Consider the following 22479-nt stretch of genomic DNA (forward strand, 5'->3'; position numbering starts at 1 on the left):
GCGTATTCTCACAAGACGAATCGTATCTAGAAACGTTCGATGACATAAGGTTGACAGCATTGAGTACGTTTAGGGTGCCGTCACATGGGGCGTAACTTGCGTAAGCGTAACCAGCGGATCGCCAATCACCGAGTTATTCCGATAGAGCTCGACGAAGGGCTCTATCGGAATAACTCGGTGATTGGCGATCCGCTGGTTACGCTTACGCAAGTTACGCCCCATGTGACGGCACCCTAACTTAAAGGCGCCGACAGAGAGTTGCGCTACTGGATATACTGTGACTTGATGATTCTGGATTTGACGTACGAGCCAACTGTGCTTGATAGGTTAGAGTAGGTTAGCTCGAAACGTCGTGTTGATTGCGTTCGAGGGAGAGCGTGGTCTTTTCTTTTTTCCTCCTTAAAGTCTTGTAAAATCATGCTCGATCTTTTCACAATATTCAGCAAGGGCGGCATAGTGCTCTGGTGCTTCCAGAGCACGTCTCAGATTTTCGCGCCCAGTGTCAATGCCCTGATAAGAGGTGTCATATTGCAGGCAAGTTTCAAAATATATGCATCTCTCTGCGTCTGTCGATCTTTGACCCCGAATCAGCGAATTGTCCCCTTCAGTTTCTTCCAACTCGCTGTCTAATTATTTACTTCTTAATATTTAAATTTAATTATTCCAACAATCTTAATTATTTTCGCAGACATCATTTTCAAACTCTACCATTCGTCAGTCTTCAATTTTTTTTATATAGAGCTTTTGCATATAATATAAGAAAGATATATATATTGTTTGTAAGACACGTAAATATTTATTAGAACTTGCAAGTGTATTAAATGTATATAAAGTAAGAATATAAAATAGAAATGTACCATATGGTTGAGATTGTTAAAATTAATCTTGCAGAGATTCATTATTTGCACTAACGAAACAAAAGTTAAATTAAAGACACATGTTATATATATTAAAAAGACACACATATATATCTTTGAACTATTATTACACATAATAGTATATATCTCCATTTTTTAAAAATAAATAAGCATCTAAATCAAATTACAAAGTTAAATATATAAAATTTTGTTTTGTATTTTAAAGCCATTATTTTTAAAATTTCTAAAGAAATAATTTTTTTTTAATTTTCAGGAACGTACAGGCAATCATAGCTTTGAGCATGACTCCTTGCGGCTGCAGTACAAGCTTGACAATGAATTCGAGCTGGTATTTGTAGTGGCGTATCAGAAGATATTGCAATTATCATATGTAGACAAATTCCTGAACGATATTCATCTGGAGTTCAGGGATCGCTTTAAGAATGAGCTTGAGAGCTCGAGCTGGTTCTCCAATTTTGAATTTGAACATGTCTACCGTCTGGTACTCGAACGGGCTGAGCAATGGACGCGTACGCAAGCTAAAATACCGAAGCAAATGCGCACCTTTGACGAAAGTCAGAAGTCTAAAAAGACTGTCGCAAGTATGATCGAGAAAAAAGATGATAAAGATGATAAGAAACCAGGTACAGTCATAGCTCTTTGACAGTATAATGATTTATGAAAAAGTAAATGCAATAACAGTTGTAAATAGCTTTACCTTTAAAAAAAATTAACTTGAATATTGAATTGAATATTTAAATAATCTTAAGCAAAAAAAGTGCACATGATGTTAAAATTTATTTTGTTATTTAAATTTGCTATACTATAAAGTTCAAAAATTTCAAAAATAAAATTTATACAATAATATTTTCAAAAAAAGAAGTATAGCGTAATAATAGATGTATAGAAATATCACGCTGATATTATTTTCACGAGATATAACAGTTATAAAAATAAATTTATGTATAAGATTTAATCTATAAAATTATAAATTATTTTGATTTAATATATTTCTTTCTAATCTGGATAACACTAACAAGAAATGGGGATTTTCTTCGCTTTTAGGTAAAAAAAAGAAGCCAATTAATTGTAATGGGGATTATCATAGTAAGTGGCATTTACTAAATCTTTGCATAGTATACTGTTGCATGGAATGTGTGTAATATTTGCATGAACAAAATTTATATTTACACAGTACTATTATAATATTCTAATTGCAATAAATTTATTTAAGCAATTACTATCATAATGCAAACTATAATAAAATGTTTTATAAAGATTGAAAATGATCTCAATATTTTTTTTACTTGTTTACTAATTTTAATCACATTTCTCTATCTTTATTATTATTACTTTTATTTAGATGTTGAATTAACTTTCGCATGCAAATAATACAAATGTAATTTTTGTTTTTATAAAATTGTGATTTAAAATTATTTTTATTTAACATTTTATGTTAAATTGAATGTTCTATGATATTATAGCAAAAATTCAAGAAACTCCAAAGCAAGAATTGCTGAAACAGCAAACAGAGCATAATGGAGAACTTGATGAAGAAGTTTTGATCGCCAATCGTATAAAACTTGCTCAGAAAAAGGCAGGTCAAAAGAAGAAAGCTGACAAGCAGTAAGTGCATGTTATTTTCTTAATCTATTTAAAAATCTTTAATTAATCAAATTAGAAAATGACAATAGTATAGACTGATATTGACAAATATTTAATGCAACAAATCACATCATTTTAACTTAATTTTTATAAAAAAAATTATAACTGATAAAAATGACTAATATACAAATTTAATTATATATTTCTTTATTGACATTTTTCCTACATGTAGATTGTAAAATCTAATTTTTTTGAGATAGAATGTACAGATTAGATGAAATATTTATTATAAAGTTGTCATTAATTTTTTCCATGTTTTAATTATTTTATTAAACATTTATGTATTGTGTTAAATATCTATGTATTGCCTAAAAAAAGATATTAAAAGTGCAAATAAAATTAATTAATCATACTACATAATATTATATAATAAAACTAACAATTTGTTTAAATGACAAAATGTAACATATTGTAATAAATAATTATATTAGGAAGAGTCCTAAACCTGAGAAAGCTGGCAAGAAACCGCGTATTTGGGAATTGGGTGGAACCACCAAGGATCTCGCTTCACTGGAGCGAACAAAAGACAAGCCTGAAGAGAGTGGCGATTATGTGGCAGCCAATATAGCTGTAATATTTTTTCTTCTTTTTTCTTTTTGCATTTATTTAATATTCAATCGCGAGAAAAGTTCATTCTTTGTCTTATATTATTAGTGTGTCTTAAAAATTTTTCGATATCTAATATCTCTGGCTGATAATCGGATTGTCTTTACTTTTTTACTTTTTGAAAATTAAAATTAAAAAATTGTATATATTTAGCTTCATTATTTGTATTTAACTATGAAAAGCGTGAAGAAAGAATTATACATATATATAACAATTTAATTCTTAGCTGGAAAATGGAAGTTTATGCTTTATCTGTATTTATGCTTTCGTTACTTTATTTTGTAGCTAGTTGGACAGATGAAGGGTGGCATACGCGATCTCGAAGTGGATAGCGAATCCGAGGACAATTCTGATCAGGAGGAGATAGAACATTCCCAGTTGCAGATGCAGAAGAAAACACCGAGTATGTTCTCCATGTTCAAGAGTCTGGTAGGCAGCAAATCTCTAAAACAGGAGGATATGTTACCAGTTTTGGAAAAACTGAAGGATCATCTAATCACCAAGAATGTCGCTGCAGACATCGCTCAGAAATTATGCGATTCCGTTGGTACGAAGCTAGAGGGAAAGGTACTCGGTACCTTCGATAGTGTAGCAAACACTATAAAGGCTACTCTGACGGATGCCCTGGTACAGATACTATCGCCCAAAAGGAGAATTGATATTCTACGAGACGCTTTGGAAGCAAAGAAGACTAATAGACCTTATGTCATGACTTTTTGTGGCGTCAACGGGGTCGGCAAGTCAACGAATCTAGCAAAGATCTGCTTCTGGCTGATAGAAAACAATTTCCGCGTGTTAATTGCTGCATGTGATACGTTCAGGTAAATCAGTTATTCGAGATTAAAACAGTATACTTCTCATTTCAACTGCGGGCATCAACATCGGTCATCTATTTCTTTCTCTCAGCCTTATAACAACTGTAATAATAATATTAAATAATTTTACAATAGTAATAATGGTTTTATGCTTCAGAGCTGGAGCAGTCGAGCAACTGAGGACACACACACGACATCTGAACGCCCTGCATCCACCAGAGAAGCACAGAAATCAGACAATGGTGCAGCTTTATGAAAAGGGCTATGGAAAGGACGCCGCGGGCATCGCCATGGAGGCGATTCGCTTTGCGAAGGATTCTAATATGGATATAGTCCTAGTTGATACTGCCGGTAGAATGCAGGATAATGAACCATTGATGCGAGCCCTGGCAAAGTTGATAAAGGTGAACGAACCGGATTTAGTATTGTTCGTCGGAGAAGCCCTCGTCGGTAACGAAGCTGTTGATCAGCTGGTGAAATTTAATCAGGCTTTAGCCGACTACAGTCAGTCTGCTAATCCTCACATTATCGATGGTATTGTGCTGACAAAGTTTGATACAATCGATGATAAGGTAAGTTTTTTCCTACATAAAGTTATGTATACAATCTTTATCATATTTCTTTTTTATTTTGTGCTCTAAAAATTTCTCTAAATTCTTTTGAAATATAGATATGCAATTCAGAAATACTCTCTAAAATTGATATTTGTCTTACAGAAATTATTAATATTGTTTATAAGATTAATTTTTATTATATATATATATATATATATATATATATATATATATAATGTGAGATATAAATATATTTTACTATATAATATCTATTAATTTTTATATAACATTTACTTATGCTTTTTCACACATATAAATTTTATTTGTAGGTGGGCGCAGCAATCACAATGACATATATTACTGGCCAGCCTATTGTTTTTGTTGGAACTGGCCAAACTTACACCGATTTGAAGTCATTGAATGCCAAAGCTGTAGTGCACGCTTTGATGAAATGAATGTTATAGAGAATAATAAATCTCAAAACATTCTAACAAATATACGTGTAATTTAATATATGGATTATTTTAAGTTTTGTTACATAATGTTACAATCAAACTTACATATTCTTCTTTTCACCATGACCAAGTTTATCTATCCTTGATTTGCTTTTCAATTTTTCCCATATTCCACTAATTTGATCGTCAAACTAATAATTACATATAAAAATATGAAAAAAAAATTTCTGATTTTGATTCCACTTTAAATTGAAATCCACTTTTCATCAATTGTTCCAAAAGATGTATATTTATATTTGAAATAGTCAAAAATAGTCACAAACGCGAAATTTCTGTTTTTTTAAATAATTTTTAATTTATTAAAGTAATCTATACGTTGGACTCCAGCTGTAATCACAGTACAACTCAGCTGATTGGATCGCGTACCGATTCTCAATATATGCATAATTTTGTGATAAATTTTTAGATTAAAAATGACATGTATATTTACATATTTATCAGTATAAAATTTTATTTTTATTTATACGTGTCTGTGGTCAGTAATGTAGTAAACAAGCAGTAATGTACCTAACCTTTTACGCCCGTAAATACGCCTGAATTAAAATCTCTTCGCAATATATGTTTTCCTAAATCATGCCTCTTTATAAGATATGTTCTCCGTGTCATCTCTCGCCTGAGTTAATAGCAAAGCATATGTTGCAAAGAGGTATGTTACACCTCTTCGCACTTATATCCTAATACATACCTCTTTGCAACATATGCTTTGCTATTAACTCAGGCGAGAGATGACACGGAGAACATATCTTACAAAGAGGCATGATTTAGGAAAACATATATTGCGAAGAGGCGTTTACGTACAGCTAGTTAACAATATTACCAACCATACACACGTAAAAGAATGCATGTCATCCCTAGTGTGTGGTTCGAAAACTTAGCGCAGTATATTATATAATTTTATTGAAGTCATCTAGATCAAGAAATCGTGAGTAATTTAAAAATATTAAAAAATAAAGAAATACGGAGTGTATAACGATTGTTTCGTTTTATTATATATATTAAACTCTTTCTCAGTATATAAACAGAATTAAATTGTCATAGTTCATTCTTCTTCTTCAAGGTTAGAGTTATGACGTCTCGTACAAATCACGTATTAATTTCATTTCTAAACTTTTTTTATCATTGTTGATATAGTTATATATATATATATATATATTAATCATATGTTGAATTTCTACTTTCGTATTTCTTATCTGTATATATAACAAAATTTTTCTAAATACAATTTTGCAAATTATAACATTTATAACCTGTAAAACTTGATTGTTTGAGTCCAATATTTAAGAAATTTTTCGTTATTAGCACAATTCTATCATGTAATATCATCATTACTATGTATGTTATGAAATATAAATATAAATCAATTACAATTAGAATTTGTTTGTTATAGGCATTCAACATGTTTGAAGGCAGATCATATCGACCTATGAAATATCCATATACTATCTCTGGAAAAATTGCTCAGTTTCCATTTAAATATTATGTGAAGCACAGTTGGTTGTTTAGATATATGTTATTCGCGACAGGGATATCACTTCCGATATTTTACCAAATACAAAAGTTATGTAAGTATATCTTGTATAGATCAAACATTTGTTCGAGTGAAATATATGTATAACCTATTATCACAATTTTCAGCATATTCTCCCGAGAATGTTAAGAAATGGGATAAAATCCACAGAGAAATGTTTGAAGGCACTGGACATCATTAAAATGGAAATAAAATCGTTAGAAAAGTATATGTTAAAAATAAGAAATGTATAAGAGAAAAATCTCTATGTATAATTAGAAAAAATAAATCTTTCACTATATAAATGCAAGATAGTTTGCAGGAGAGGCAGAGAAGACCGCTTTAAAAATTTTATTCGAGGTTTAATATTACCAAAATCATCGTATAAAATATATATGATTAAAAAGAACTTTCTTTTCTTTTGCAATTGCTGTACAATACAGTCGATAGTATTTTGTACCATTATTTTTGCATAAATCTATCCTAAAAGTGTAAAACATTACAAAATAAAGTAATACATGGTAAACATGAAAAAAAAAAAAAAAAAAATAAGTACTATTAATAGAATGGAAAATTTCATTAAAAGATTAGTAATATTAATATTGGTAATAAAAAGAGGCTAGTGTGAATAAAATCTAATTTTAATTTTAGATAATTTAATCATATAATTTTAGGTACTACTTATTAATTATAATAGTAAAAGTATTTAAAATTAAAAAATTATTAAATAACATCTAAAATTATTCATAATTTATTTCATAATTTATAATATTTTTATTTGTACTGTCTCATGTTTAGCTCTTATTAGTCTCTTTTTATTATCGATATTGACATATTCAGTGCCATGTTTTTACTGTATGACTAATATTGATGCAACACAACTTTTAGTTTTACAATAGTTTGGAACACGCAGTACAAAAGTATCGAATTTTATTGTCTGGATCTATAAACATAAATTTGCTAATGGTTTATGATTTATGCATTTTCCTGAAAACTATATTCTATGATTAACTGCATGTGTACAATTTCGAGAAAAGTAAAATTGAGAGCTTATGAATTCATCATATACAGTTAACAATCCTTAATATACTACTGTGAAAAATATGTTTAGTGTATTATATATGGTATGTGTATGTGTGAGTGCATGCGCGCTCGCACACATGCGTGGTTATGTATAAATAATACTAAATAAATAATTGTGAGAATATATTGAAAATTTGTTTCTACATCTAGAAAAAAAAATTAATTAAAGCCAATGGAACTAATCAGCTATATGTGTTTGCAAAATTCTGTGTATGTGCAATGCATCTAAAATTATATGTAGTGCGACTATGCGTATGCACTTCTGCAAATAATACTGCATACATCTTTATCGTAACAAGCCTCGAAGAAATCGACTTTAGAGAAAAAAACTCGTACATTTTATATATGCTGTTAACATATGCTGTTTTACATAAACTGTTAATTTTGCAAAGTAAATATCATTTAGTTGTACTATTCCATAAGTTGTCAATATAAATTTCTCATTATTTATTGTGAAAAAAGTGTTTAATTTATCATTATCATTAAATATATCGTGAGCTATATACGGAATCTGTTCACCGCTCATAATCGATTATTGATACGTAAGTCCATATGCTAATTCAAAATATATAAATTTCTTGAGCGGCATCAGATTTTTAAATCTCACGTACTCTATGCTAAAAGTATATATAATATATATGTATACATCTTTTTTATTCTATCTTCTCTTCTGTGCTTCCTCTTCATCGTCTTCGCTATCCGATGTGCAATTTTCTTCGACATTGCCATCGAATCTTGCCTTCTTAACCTTGGGTTCTTGGGAAAGTTCGTCAAAGTTCAAGCCTAATTCCTTGCAGCGTTTCTCGATGTATTTGCGTAATCGTGTTCCTGCACTGTACACGTAACTAGTTTTAACAAAACATAGTCTCGCTCTTTATATGTGTATTCTCAAAATGGTTCGGAGGCCAAAGACTACTTCAAGATCAACACAATAGCGAAGCCTTATCTGAGACATATTAAAAGTTACAGATGAATTAACGCGTTTCAGAAGCTTTAACAGATATAAGAGCCAATTCTTTTCACTGAGCAGTCGAAAATAATTAATTACATTACATAAATAGTTTTAATCTCATCTAATCTATTACATAATTTAGCATTTTGTAATAAGAATTTTTTTTTAATTTAATTATATACCTAAACACTAATTTAACTTGAATCATACTTTAGATATTACCTATACATCAAGCCAAAGTTAGTATACAAATAATAGAAGAATTGATATAGAGATGCTGATTTCTTTTGGTATTAGTAATAATCATATAATGTTAATTAAAATATATGTTTATTTATATGTATATGTATGTGTGTGTATGTGTGTAGCTATTGTTAATAGCATGAAATACATAAATTAATTCTGCATATTAATTACCATTGTAGTCTCTGGCATCCGAACTTACATAAAATAGATGACAATAATGTTGATACGTACTTGTATACAGAACTATGTTCCTTGTTGTACAATCTGCAGTTTTCAAAAACCAGCTGACAATCGCTGAAGAATTTATTTAGCGTCTCATAGTCGCCATTACCAAGTTTGTATTTGATTGTTCCAAAGTCCATCGGATTAGAAATGATATCGTGATAATCTGGGACCTCATCCTTTGTGACAGGCGACAGAAACGGCCACGAATCTCTATGATGCCTAATGTCAGTTAAAAATTCTTGCAGTCTAGCCATAGATCCCTTGATTGAATTTTTATCTTCCTCGTGTTCAATTTCTGCGGCTCTTTTCGTCGCACGTCGCGTTTGCCTTGGTTCGGTATCATCGGATGTGCTGCTATCTGTACATTCAAAATATCCTGAATTTAGCTAGCACATACCATATCTTTTATGTTATCTCAATTCAATGTTAAAAATTTATAAGCCTAAACTAACGAAAAAGTAAAATTCTATTGATAGCTAATATCTTTATGATAGATGAGTTAGCAATAGCATGTTTCATTATCAAGATAATAAGATGTAAATAAAGTATTTACATATATGAGAATGTATAACGTTGTATTAGGATCTGTCCATAAAATAACTTCAATTTTATTAAAAAAGAGAAATATCATAAATTTGTATAATACCTCTTTTATTGTTTATATATATCATTTAAAATTTTTAATACAAAATTATAAAAAATATCTAGATATATTAACCATGAACAGATCCATTATATATACTCTTTTAAGGCTCCTGGTACCTTGTCGACCATGTCGGAATCGTGACGTCAGAGGCGAGAAAACACACGCTAAAATTTTTTAGATGCCATTTCTAAATAAAAACATATTTGCATAAAATAACACTTAAGATCTCTTTAATACACTTCTAAAAAAACGCCGAAAACTATCCTTTTCCCTTCATAATCAATCAACAGCTGTAAAATGTAATATTATGAGGCCCAGTCCGTCTGGTCTTTGCACATGCGCAGTCATTCCACATGTCAAAGTCTGATATCTCGATCATTTTACGGTTGTTGATTGACTATCAAGGGAAAAGAATAGTTTTCGGCGTTTTTTAGAAGTGTATTAAAGAGATCTTAAGTGTTATTTTATGCAAATATGTTTTTATTTAGAAATGGCATCTAAGAAATCTCAACATGTTATTTCTCACCTCTGACGTCACGATTCCAATATGGCCGCGGTGAGCACCCAGGAGCCTTAAATAACGTGCAGTGCTTTCCAATGAAGAAACAGGATGAAGTCATGAAGGAGAGATGCTGCACACGTATATACACACAGAAAAAAGAAAGGGATACAATACAGACCATCCCAGTCTGTGGATTCTGTAGTGAGGAGGCTCTTGGCAAAGCCATGGATGCGAGAGCGTGCTGCTGCTGCGCACAGCCTCTCCTTGTCTCTTTCCCTTTCACGCCCCCTCACTATCAACATAATTTTAACGCTAAGAAACTTTCTTATAATATTTTTACTTGTTTATCTCTCTATAATTTTTTAATAGGCAGTAAATGAAAAAATTTAGAGTAATAGCAGAAGGAGAACAAGACAAAATACTCGACATTTTCTTTCATTACCTTTCGTTACATTCCTTCTTCTTCTAGGTTTGCATTCAAAACAAGACCATCTTCCTCTAGGAGGCCTCGACAATGGTGGTTCAAAGCATTCTAAATGATAATGTTTTTGACATGTGTCGCAGGAGATCAGCTTTCCACCACTTTTACAGTTTGCGCATAAGCGTTCTATTCGTACATTCCTGAAAAGGACAAAAAAAAACAAGTCAGTTAAATTTAAAAAAATTGAAAAAGAAACAAATTTTAATATTACTTAAAAAGATAACTTACATCTCTTCCTCGCTGTCTTCATCATCTTCATCGTCTTCTTGATCGTCCTCATCATCGCTGTGAGGTGCGCGCTTCGCGCGATTATGTCGCGTCTCTTTGGTCAGTACTTCCTCGTCTTCGATTTCATCCTCAAATCTTTTCCGCTTTTGAGCTTTTTCCTTGGGTTTTATCTCCGGCGGTCTGCACGCTGTACAAAACCAATCTCCCGCCGGTATAGCCTAAGTAAATAATGAAATGATAAGAGATCGATTAATGTCCATCGGATAATATAAACTCTCATTAGATAATTATATAAATATTAATTACATTGAGTTTCGGTTTTAGACAGTAGAGATGATGTCCCCTGTTACATCCGTCACAAAGCAACATGTTCTCGGCGTCTCTACGCCTTCGACATATGCGACATTGAGCGTTCAACGCGCTTCTGTCCCACGCGACACTATTATGCAAAGTGCTCAAGTGAACGAACAACTGAGACCAATTGGTCGACGCTATCAGTGATTGTTCCCATCTCTCTCGAGCCTCTTCGCCTGACCATTTCTTGTCCTTCTGATCAGGCCCAAGCGGTCTCTGCAAGTATCTCTGTTCTATAGCATGTGACAGCTGCAAAATTGCACACGCCATCTGCTTGATAACTGCCTGTTGCCTTTGATCGAGCACCATCTCATCTTCGCTGGATAAACCTAAGTACATTCCTGGATCTTTGTAAGTCTTTATGCTGATACTTCCGACCTCGGAATCGGGAGTACCGGGTCTACTGTGTTTAGACTCGTTCTTTATCTTGTCTATCAATGTATTAGATGGTGGTATATCTATGTCTATCTCGCTACCGGCATACATCAGTTTATCACATTGTTTGTCATAACTTCTCTGATTGATCGCGTTTCTCCAGACTGCGCGATCGATAATCTTAAGGAAACCCAAACAACCTGCCTTGATCTTGTCTTCAAAGTCCAAAACGTGATCTCTCAACGTTAATTCCATTACGTCATCGACCGCTACGTCGGAAGGAAAATTTAAATTCACATTCTCGTATTTATTCTTTTTAGTTGTCTTATTAACTTGTCCTTTATTGGAATCTGCAAACTACGCGTAAAAATCTATTTATTTTTCATCTTTTAATCGCATGTAATTACATAGTATAAAAAAAGATAGATATACTAAATAAATTATATAAACAAAGATATACTTACAACTTCGGGATTTAATTTGTATTTAGGACAGTCATTGATAACAAGAAGCAAATTGTCCATCTCTTGCAAAAGATTATTTCTAAGCTCGCTCTCCCTGATACCTCTTGTGCTCAAATTATCTATTAATCCTTGTATGTCTTCCTGGTTGCTATAAAAACTCCAGGTGACGAGTGATCTCTTGCAATGAACAGGACAATCCTTATCTCCTGTACACAACAGCAAGCTCTTTTTTATGTTAGTGAGGTCTTGCTTAAATTCCTTCCATGGCGATTTGACCCCGTTTTTATCCGATAAAAGTTTCTTGGGTGACTTCTTTGATTTTTTGAAACTGTTTTCTTTGTCACTAAACTCATCCTCAAATTTATTTTTTAGATATGCATATGTTGCCTCCTTATCCTGCAACTCTGGCTGATGTGGAGTGCCCTCGGGAAAACAGTTTCCAGGCCAGCGTTCATCATTTTCTACAAATAATCCTACAAAAAAATAGATAATCAATAGGGGAAATTTAATTCTTTTAATCTAGCTTGTAATTTCTCCCATTAAAAATTTTATAGGAACATTATACATGAATCTAGAAACATACCTGGTATAGATATAAATCTCCAATATCTTCGATGAGCTCTATCCGAGCCCAGATAAAGCATCATCTTGTCGTCTCTTGACGCTTGCTGTAGTTCTTTTAGTTTGTTTTCATATTCTTCCTTTTTCTTTTCTTCCTCATAATCGCCACGCGTAATCTTTTTCTTTGGTTCTTCTTCCTCGACTTTCCCTTCCTTTTCGCGTTCCCGCATCTTTTCTTTTTCCTCTTTTTCTTTCTTTTGCTCAGCAACTAAGAACAACTTTAATTCTTTCTTTGCTTGATGCAGTTTATCATATCGTTCTTCGATTGCATCACGTATTGATGCAAAACTAAGCAACTGATTGATCAGACATGTAACAATCTTTATTTTGTCATCTAAATCAAATTCGCAGATATTTCGGTGACCTAATAATCGCAAAAGGGAACCTTCATTTATCCTTAAAAGAAGTGCTGGTTCGTCAAAATTGGTATAGCCACCTACAACAGATAATATGTGATATATAAAGGAAAAACATTAAATATTAAATAAATTAAATCATCATATTAAATAAATTATAACATACATATACATACCCTTTTGAGAATACCGCCATTTAGAAGCCGCTTCGCTTATACGTCCTCCAGAACTTAATAAATGCTGTCTCAAAATCTCGCTCAAAGTTACATGATCTAATGTAAGTTCTGATAGCTTGCATCCCTGATAAGTTGGACACCATCTGGAAGCCATTGTAGCGAGTTTTACGGCTTTTGTCATCGATGATGCGCCTTCATAAGGACTAATATCATCCAGCAAAGTAGATGCTTGAGCATCACTTTCATTATCTTCTCCGGCTTGATATTTAAATATATTCGATAATAACAATTGTAACAAATCACTCCAGGGACCAGACGCTTCTTTGGTCAATAATGTTTTTTCTAACAATTCGAAATTGAAGCCTCCCGGGAAATATACTGGCACCTCTAATTCTTCGTTGAAAAATTCAAGAAATTCCGATATCATAACAAAGTCTCCAAATTTTTCGTTTGGTATGTTGCATTTAATAACAGTAGGTTCAGGAATGGGACAAAGATCTTCGCATTCGAGATCTTCTCTCGGTTTATTCCACTGCTTCACATATGCAGCCAAAGCTGCTAACTTTTGTTTTTTCTCCTTCTTACGCTCGCTTTTCAACGCTCTTTCTTCTTTACGTTTTGCTTTTTCCTCCAAAGCTTTTGCTTTAAGTTCTTCTTTAAATTTGCCATTCATTCTGTTGATAAAACATTTTGAAAATGTTAAAAAAATATTAGAAAAGAACACCTTTAAACAAATCCTGAATAGCTTTTACCTTGGTTTTCGAAATTTCTTTATTGCGCCAGTGTCATTCGCTTTTTTACCATCGCTAACTTTTTTCAAAGGATCCGCTTTTTCAAATGTTTTCTGTTTTGATACATCTGATGTCAGAAATTTATCTATGGATTCTTGTTTCTGCTTAACAGATTTTTTCACACGCACTGTAAAATCTGGAAGTGTTCCAGCAAATATAGTATCAAAACGTACTTTGTTAATTCCATATTTTTCCAAAACACTTTCCTGCAACAATAAAACGAAAAAATTATGTTACAAGAATAATGTTATAAAGTATAAATGTTTTCACAGACAATTGTTTAATATTTTGTACTAACCTTGACAATCCATATACCACTATCATTTTGTTCACAGAGTTGTCGAAGAAATATCTTATTACGTTCTCTGCTGTAATGTTGTTTTTGTCTTCTGACTTGAGATGCTTCTACTATCATAAGCTGGCTGACATCAGAATCTCCAGAATCTAATTGTTCTACTTCATAACGAAATAATTTTGCTGGTGGATGATAATACTGTTCTTGTAGATTCCTAAAATATTCAGTAATGAGTGAAGCTAAAAATTGACAATGTATAAAAATAATTTAATAAATTAAATTATATTTACCTGCCATTTTCATTTAAGTATGCTTTAATTTGTTGTTCTGAAGGTACAATAACTTGAAGAACATGACAATCACACCAAGATTCTTCAGTAAAGCTAGCCTCTACCATTTCTCCCACAAAATAACGATCTCTCGCAAATTGGAAAACATCTTCAACCATTTCATTGAAAGAGGATCTATTTGTTTTACTGGCGAGGTATAGTATAGGAATTCGTAACTAAAAAATACAAAGTTAAAAGTATATTCAACAATGCTAATTCAATGCAGATTATTATACACAGAATAACATTATTTATACAAAATACAATATTTATACCTCCATTGGAAATTCTTTCAAGCTCTTCTTTGCATTTTCTTCGCATTGTAAAGCTTCTTCAAACGTCATGTTAGTCCTGCCTGTGATACTGCACGACCATATAAGCGAGTTGCATAAGATAATTCGCTCGCAAAATTCACTGTAATAGAATATAATATATATTGTAACATATATACATAAGAATCTTTTATACATATTTTTTAATTAAATAAAAAATATAGTTATTAAATGTACATTTACACTAATATTTATTTAATATAATTTATATATATATATATATTTAACAAAACTTCTAGTCATATGAATTTTATTAACATACATAATAAAAATTACTTTTATTTTTAAATGTAATAGTACAATTTTGATTTTTAATCATTTTTAAAGAAGAAAATTATAAATCAGAGCTTTTGTAACAAAGAAAAGACTCAATTTCTTTAGTGATAAGACATGTATAAATTTGACTATTATAAATTTTTATTTAATGGTTACAGATGTGTAGATATAAGATGCTTTAGAATAATAAAGATAGTAAAGCATTGTCTTGTTTTCTTCAAAGAAACAAAATGATAAAACGAGACGTTCAATTTCTATTTCGATTTCCGAATAAAATTGGCCAACTTTTCAAGGACATCAATAGACTTCAACATATTTCGTTACAAACAGGCCATTCAAAATCTTGTATTATCCAATTTTATTGCAATCCAGCAAAGTTAATTCCAGGTGATCGACGCGCATACATAATTTTTACGCGGCAAAGAGAGCAAGAGGAGAGTTTTGCCTCTCGCAACAATACATTATATCGTAAAACAAGGGCAAGAATCCTCTCTCCGGATACAACAACCGTTACCAGCTGAAGAATCAAGGATGAGGGACCGATGATCCCTGATGGTTTCGCTGTCGCGAAACTTACTTGTAGTTCTTGAATATCTCGTTCGTAACCTCGCAATGGTAGACCTCGTCGTCGTCCCTGAAGTCGGAGGAGACGTAGAGCCGTTGGAACGGCTGTTTGCGTAGCAGCGGCATCGCTGCTCGACGAGGATCTCTCTCGTGACGAGGAACCCGATTATGCAGTCGCGATTACAGAAAACGAGAAGAAACCCGATCGGCGAAACAAGAACAAGATACGAGCGAACGAGCGAACGAGCGAACGAGAGACGCGCGCCAAGAAGAAGTAGCACGCGCGTACTATATATTTGGTATAGACGCAGCAAGCACGCTCGTGTGTCTGCTCGTGCACGGTTCGCCGCCAATCAACGCGCGCGCGCGCGCACTCGCGACCGGGAACTCGCCGCGTCAAACCGCGAGCCTCGGCGACGTCGTCGACGATCGGCGATTCTGCATCGTTCCGCGAAACTTGACAGCTGCCGGACGGATCTCCCGAGGAAGCGCGGAATGTCACAAACCGCGGGACTATGTATACACAAAGCGTATATATCTGTGTCCTCGCACCTGGCACCGCCGAACCGTACATACGCATATACAATGCAATACACGGCCGGAAACTGGAAATTTATGCGAGTCGTTGCCAACTTGACGTTTTGCACGCGATTTTGCCGTTCGTTCGCGAATCTAAATTGCTCGACTGGACAAGCAAAGATTCGAATTGATTCCAGCTGAGCGGATTCGATATGTATTTATTTAGGATTTAATATAATGAAAGAATCTATGCAAATAAATAGATATATGTGAAATAACGTTAAAGCGTAAAAAGCCTACATATTTTCATGGAAAATGTATATCGCGAATTTTTTGTATCATAATTCTTTGTAGAAAAAAAATTGAAGGCACGTAAAAATTGAATAGTAATAATTAATAATCAGAGGATCACTTAAATCTTACCTTGTTTATATGGAAATTATTGGGATTTATCAACGAAACTGGGATTCGATATTTTGAATATTTTCACAAGATAATTTAATACGCGTTTATTTAAATGTGCGATTGTTCGCGCAGATATGTAATGCAAAATGATAGAAAATAATCACACAAACGACGACACGATGATAAACGAGAAGATATATATATGAATGAATGTCGGTTGAAAAAACGCCTCGCGCTATCATTGTTGCCAACATGTATTTTTAATTTGGCGGGAACCAAAACACGGTGAGACTTTTTTGAACTAATTTCTGAAATAATCTTAACAATATAAGCTAACATTATATGTCAACTTTTTTAATCATGTGTAATCATTTATTATTGATGATTGATATTGCAAATCTAAAAGCTTAATTTTTGATTAAATTTCTAATATCTTTTTCTGTTTTTAAGAGAAAATTGTTTTACAGATATTAAAATCAATATATTTGATATATAATTATTATTCAGACTCGATATAAATGGCTTTTAAAGTAATTAATATATTTATATATGCGATATTTTAGTTTAATTAAAATTTGTAAAATACAATTATTATTTCGAATAACAGGAAGTGCTGTTGCGGCCATTATTCACATACCTGCGCCATCTATAGATTGTCGTAAGTATTTTATAATCTACATCCGGGATGATCTTTTATCTTTTACACAGGATGGGTGAAGGCATTATCGAGCTTGATTACAAGTTTCGCTAAAAACTTGGAGTTCTTTTAAAATATAAAGATATAAAAATAGCGTAAAATGGTAAGTGACAACTTTCACGTTATATGACTATTTGATGATCCATTTCTAATTGTAATTTCTAAATTTCTCTAACACCTTGCGTTCTGATTAGAACAACGTGTCGACACACACACACAAACATGTGGCACTCGTTCAATTTTATATGGATATTATATGAATTTCGCGTACATTCGCAGTCTTCAGATTCAAAATTAAGATATTTGTTAGATTGTAATTTCGGTAATATTTTAAGATACAATCATTATTCTACAGATGATTGTTATTTTCGAATTTTCTAACCTCTTGATTCAAGGTTATGGGTAGATTTTATTGTCCACGTGTATGTGCACAATATTTATTTATTTTATTAACTTATTTATAACTCTCTAAAAAAGAAAATTAACAATTTACTATAATATTAAAAACAAATGAAAACGATAGAATAATAAGATAATGATCACAGTAAATGTTAAATTATGGTTTGCGAGATATTAAAGTTGAAGCAGACTTTCTAGAGTTTATATTAGTATATAGAAAAGAAAAGAAAAATAAATAAATCTTATAAAATACTAAGTAAAAATCTTTTTTACTTTACAGGCGAAGCTCTTCATTCTGTTTGAGCATGCCGCTGGCTATGCCCTATTTCGGGTTAAAGAGTTTGAAGAGATTGGAATGTTATTGCCTCAAGTGGAACAGTCAATAACAGATCTATCGCGTTTCCGTAGTGTCGTGAGTCTTGTTGGATTTGCGCCTTTTAAGACAGCAGTGGTCGCTCTTGAAAACATCAACAGTATTTCCGAAGGAATTGTCACAGAGGATTTGAAGCTCTTTTTAGATTCTTGCTCCAGCGAGTTCATCAAGGGTACTGTTCTTGGTGTTGCGGATCCTAAACTTGGTGCTAATATAACTGAAACTTTAAATATAAAATGTGACCACCTCAACGCTGTTCCTGAGATCATTAGAGGAATAAGATCTCATTTTCATAATTTGGTGAAAGGCTTCACTTCCCATAATTCAACAGTTGCGCAATTGGGTCTTGGACATAGTTACTCAAGAGCTAAAGTTAAATTCAATGTGAATCGAGTAGATAACATGATCATACAGAGCATAACTTTGCTGGATCAATTGGACAAAGATATTAATACTTTCAGCATGCGTATACGGTATGTATAGTATTTTTAATTTTGAATATATTAGAAATATAAGCAAATTCGAAAGTATGCCAAAAAATAACTTTGATCTTTGTTTTAATTCTAGTGAATGGTACAGCTATCACTTCCCAGAACTTGCAAAGATAGTTCCAGAGAATCATATGTATGCAAAGGTAGCTCGAGTGATACAAAACAGGAAAGAATTGACGGATGACAAGTTGGGTGCGATAGAAGAAATTGTTATGGATAGTGAAAAAGCAAAAGCCATCATTAAGGCAGCCAAGTCATCTATGGGAATGGATATAAATGAGGTCGATTTAAAGAATGTTGAACAGTTTGTCAAACGTGTTGTCGCATTAGTAAATTATAGAAAAAAAATGTCTGAATATTTAACATCGAAAATGGCAGGAGTGGCACCAAATCTAGCTACTTTAATCGGAGATCAGGTCGGCGCTAGATTAATAGCACACGCCGGGTCGCTTACTAATTTAGCAAAGGCTCCAGCGTCTACTGTTCAGATATTGGGAGCAGAAAAAGCTTTATTCAGAGCATTAAAAAGCCGTAGTCAAAAAGTAAATACTCCGAAATACGGTCTTTTGTTCCATTCTACATTTATCGGCCGTGCTGGTACCAAAAATAGAGGTCGAATCGCAAGATATCTGGCGAATAAATGTTCCATTGCTTCTAGAATCGATTGTTTCACGGAAACACCAATGAAAATATTTGGTGAGAAATTACGACAACAAGTAGAAGACAGATTAGTGTATTTCACAACTGGCAAGGAGCCAAAGAAAAATTTAGACGTGATGAGAGAAGCACTAGAGGAAACGACACATATGTTGGCTGCTATGGAAAAAGAGAAGAAAGAAAAAAAGAAGAAAAATAAAAAAAGGAAAAGTGAAGTAAATGAAGTACTCGAAAATGGCCAAGAAAATGGACATATTGAAAACGGCGAAGCAGAAGTGGATACGTCGGTACAGAAAAAGAAGAAGAAAAAATCGAAACACGTTGCTAACGAATAGAATTTTATCTTCTTTATACATGTATACATATATAATTTAAAGATTTAACAACAATAAAGATTTAAAATTAAGAATAAGGTAAAAAAAAAAATTATATATATATGTTTTTATAACTTTGAAAATATTCCTATAGATTTCTACTTTATAGAGAGAACTAATAGTTTTCTGTATAAAGTAAAATTTCTTTCTTACTGAGGGATTTCTGACTTCATTGACATCATATTATCAAACAAGAAATTCTGTAAATTCTTTTCTCAGGAAATATATATAAGAAAAAATTGCTTCTTTTTATATGCCTCATTTACCTTCGATAATGTTTAGCATTAGCGAATTCTGTATATTCTCTACTTCTTACAAACATTAATAAATAATTTTCATAGTATTAATGTATGAATCTGTCTGTAGTGAATGCAGAATTTATCAACACTCAATAATAAACATATAATTTTGTTAAAAATCCTGTTTCCTCATTATATAAATTCTGACATATTTTGCAACAGAAAGGTTTACTTGATTTTTTACTTTTAATGTCATGAATGAATATGGCTGGGAGGAAAATAAAAGTTCAACAAAATTATTTATGTGTTATTTAGCATTTACTAATTGTGTATTGTCTATGGATTCGTGCACTATAAATATCTGCTGAATCTTTTTAACTCAAAACATTGTACGAAAATGTATTTTATTAATAAACAATATCTAAAGATTTAATATTATGTTTTATATTGAGGGAGAGTATATATACATTTTTATATTGAGGAAAGATACTTGGATCTGTGAGAATATATATTACATGACACTGATTGAATTTAATTATTATAGAGTCATAAAATATACAATAAAAAATAGATAACTGATGAATTGTATATCGGAGTAATAAAATGACAAAGCTGAGAGACTATATAAATGAAAGAAAATTTTACGAGTCTTGATTCATTGTTTTTATAATAGATGAGGGGCAATAGGAAGAGAGGCGCAATTATAATAAAAATAAATGACTATCATTAATATTCAGTGTTAACACCAGCACCAATGACCATTTAATAACGATAAGTCTGTATATATATAAAGTAGATATAAATATCTCTAAACAATAATTACAATAAGATTATTAGGTCTAGCCAAGTCTCAGAGTCTCAAAAATCAACAACTGAGCTATTTAAATATCCGACCGCATATAAATACTATAAGCAATGTATTACTTTGCCATAATTCACATTGGAGGATTAATAAATGCTCATTGACCAAATATAAATTTCATTTGAAATATTATACATCAGATTAGGTATGTATATTAGGTATATTTTATACGCGCGATTAATATTGATATGTATCGGTATATATAAAACATAATTTCCAAATATTTACATAATAAGAATTTGTCGATGAAAATACGCAGATATATTAAAGATATTTTTCGTAGCTAAATTTTTATCCGAATATTAAGTTTTCGTAACATAGTCATAAAATAAAAAACATCATTATAAAATAAGAATCTAATAGAAATTTAGAGTGGTATTCGCGTGCAATCAATCGAACATAAGCAATATTATCGCGCGTAAATAAGATGATAAAGAATAATAATGTGTTGCGCAAAGTATTGAAAAATTCATCAGCTAAAAGAAAAATAATTTCAACAAGTGCGATGTCGCGCGAATTGTGTTAACTTCGAGTTTTGCAAAGGGTTTTATAACACTAAACTGTACACGTACCCTTGTATAACACTTTGTTATAATAATAATCGGCTGATGATCTATCTTGCATTGAATTGACTAAAACGACTTTTCTCTTTTTATATATTTATACAATATATTTTCACATTTGAAAAATATATCCCTGCCTATGTGTTAAACATCTCGTCTCATATAAAATGCTCAAATAATGGAAAATGTAAAGGACCAATCGCCTTTACATTCAGTCTCTGGTACTCGCGCGAAAGCTCCTCTCTCTGCTTAGAGAATATGATTTCTTTGAGCTAACTTTACAGAGCAAAACTAAACGATTGGATAACTATTTGACATACTTTTTTTCTTTGTAATTACAGAATGGCTTCTTTCAATTAATTGCTTTTCTGAGATCTAATTTCATGATACATTAATACTATGTAATTTTGTAAGAGAATATGACATGTATTTATAATACTTAACTTTGCCACTGAGCTTGAAATAATTTTAGCCTGTCTCTTTTTTGTATGAATATATTGAGAACTGATGAGATAAATATCTTTTTTTTCAATATATGTACAATAAATAATGAATCAAGCAATCTCAATTTTTTATCATATTATCATAATTTTTGCGACAAGTAAAGTATTTCAATATCATGTAGCAAAGATAAACTAATCTAAAAAGAACAGTTGTGACGTGAACGCGTGATTATATGTATAACACAATAATGTGGTATTGATTACTGCTTACAATTAATTACGATGTGATAATTCTATAAACATTTATGTCGAAGGATATGCATTTCATTGTTAGTAAGTAATATAATCAAATGCTAAATAATGATGCGTTGTTGCTTGGTTTACAACAATCGTGTAATATCATGTAATATATAGTAAGTATTAATTTTTTTTTAATTATACGCAATTAGCGAATCCTTAAACAATTTACAATGGATCGCATATGCAATATTGATGTTGAATCGAGCACGAAAGTTTTCTCACGCCGATTTTGTGCATAGATTCAAAAAATTTTACTATAAAATAAATGCTAAAAATATCGATTTCTATCTACAACCCTTTTTACGAGAAAGAGCATTTCGGTAATTGTAGTTTCTCATCCTG

The 22479-nt window shown here is 31.8% G+C and overlaps 4 protein-coding genes across 8 annotated transcripts; 3 read left to right on the forward strand and 1 right to left on the reverse strand.

Moving 5' to 3' along the window:
* The first annotated feature begins 259 nt into the window (after positions 1–259).
* Positions 260–5072, forward strand: Srpralpha (signal recognition particle receptor alpha). 2 transcript variants are annotated; one of them, XM_083036984.1, is made up of 8 exons: positions 261–534; positions 1132–1501; positions 1923–1964; positions 2342–2483; positions 2954–3092; positions 3414–3949; positions 4101–4515; positions 4827–5072. In XM_083036984.1, the coding sequence occupies exons 1-8, from the start codon at positions 418–420 to the stop codon at positions 4950–4952; spliced, it is 1887 nt and encodes a 628-aa protein (XP_082893110.1). In that variant the 5' UTR covers positions 261–417; the 3' UTR covers positions 4953–5072. The 2 variants fall into 2 exon arrangements, with proteins under 2 accessions (XP_082893119.1, XP_082893110.1); XM_083036993.1 differs by lacking the exon at positions 1923–1964 and having other exon boundaries at positions 260–534.
* Positions 5073–5797: 725 nt separating this feature from the next.
* Positions 5798–6824, forward strand: Roh (reduction of Rh1). Of its 2 annotated transcripts, none has more exons than XM_083037003.1 (3): positions 5798–5934; positions 6400–6574; positions 6648–6824. In XM_083037003.1, the coding sequence occupies exons 2-3, from the start codon at positions 6409–6411 to the stop codon at positions 6719–6721; spliced, it is 240 nt and encodes a 79-aa protein (XP_082893129.1). In that variant the 5' UTR covers positions 5798–5934; positions 6400–6408; the 3' UTR covers positions 6722–6824. The 2 variants fall into 2 exon arrangements, with proteins under 2 accessions (XP_082893129.1, XP_082893138.1); XM_083037012.1 differs by having other exon boundaries at positions 5929–6069.
* Positions 6825–6949: 125 nt separating this feature from the next.
* On the reverse strand, positions 6950–16393 carry Acf (ATP-dependent chromatin assembly factor large subunit). 3 transcript variants are annotated; one of them, XM_083036962.1, is made up of 14 exons: positions 15829–16393; positions 14919–15057; positions 14605–14819; positions 14318–14528; positions 13981–14225; positions 13229–13902; positions 12659–13132; positions 12076–12548; positions 11189–11968; positions 10883–11100; positions 10616–10794; positions 10352–10465; positions 9032–9383; positions 6950–8435 (listed from the first exon to the last, which is right to left on the reverse strand). In XM_083036962.1, the coding sequence occupies exons 1-14, from the start codon at positions 15939–15941 to the stop codon at positions 8261–8263; spliced, it is 4362 nt and encodes a 1453-aa protein (XP_082893088.1). In that variant the 5' UTR covers positions 15942–16393; the 3' UTR covers positions 6950–8260. The 3 variants fall into 3 exon arrangements, with proteins under 3 accessions (XP_082893088.1, XP_082893079.1, XP_082893095.1); XM_083036953.1 differs by having other exon boundaries at positions 6950–8447; XM_083036969.1 differs by lacking the exon at positions 10352–10465 and having other exon boundaries at positions 6950–8447.
* Positions 16394–17405: 1012 nt separating this feature from the next.
* Nop56 (Nop56 ribonucleoprotein) lies at positions 17406–20073 on the forward strand. The gene is made up of 3 exons (XM_083037036.1): positions 17406–17539; positions 18116–18681; positions 18776–20073. The coding sequence occupies exons 1-3, from the start codon at positions 17537–17539 to the stop codon at positions 19689–19691; spliced, it is 1485 nt and encodes a 494-aa protein (XP_082893162.1). The 5' UTR covers positions 17406–17536; the 3' UTR covers positions 19692–20073.
* Positions 20074–22479: the final 2406 nt, after the last annotated feature.

The sequence above is a fragment of the Prenolepis imparis genome, unplaced genomic scaffold, assembly GCF_030444845.1.
Source record: "Prenolepis imparis isolate NDT839.2.m4 unplaced genomic scaffold, iyPreImpa1.0 SCAF_1, whole genome shotgun sequence".
NCBI lineage: Eukaryota > Metazoa > Arthropoda > Insecta > Hymenoptera > Formicidae > Prenolepis > Prenolepis imparis.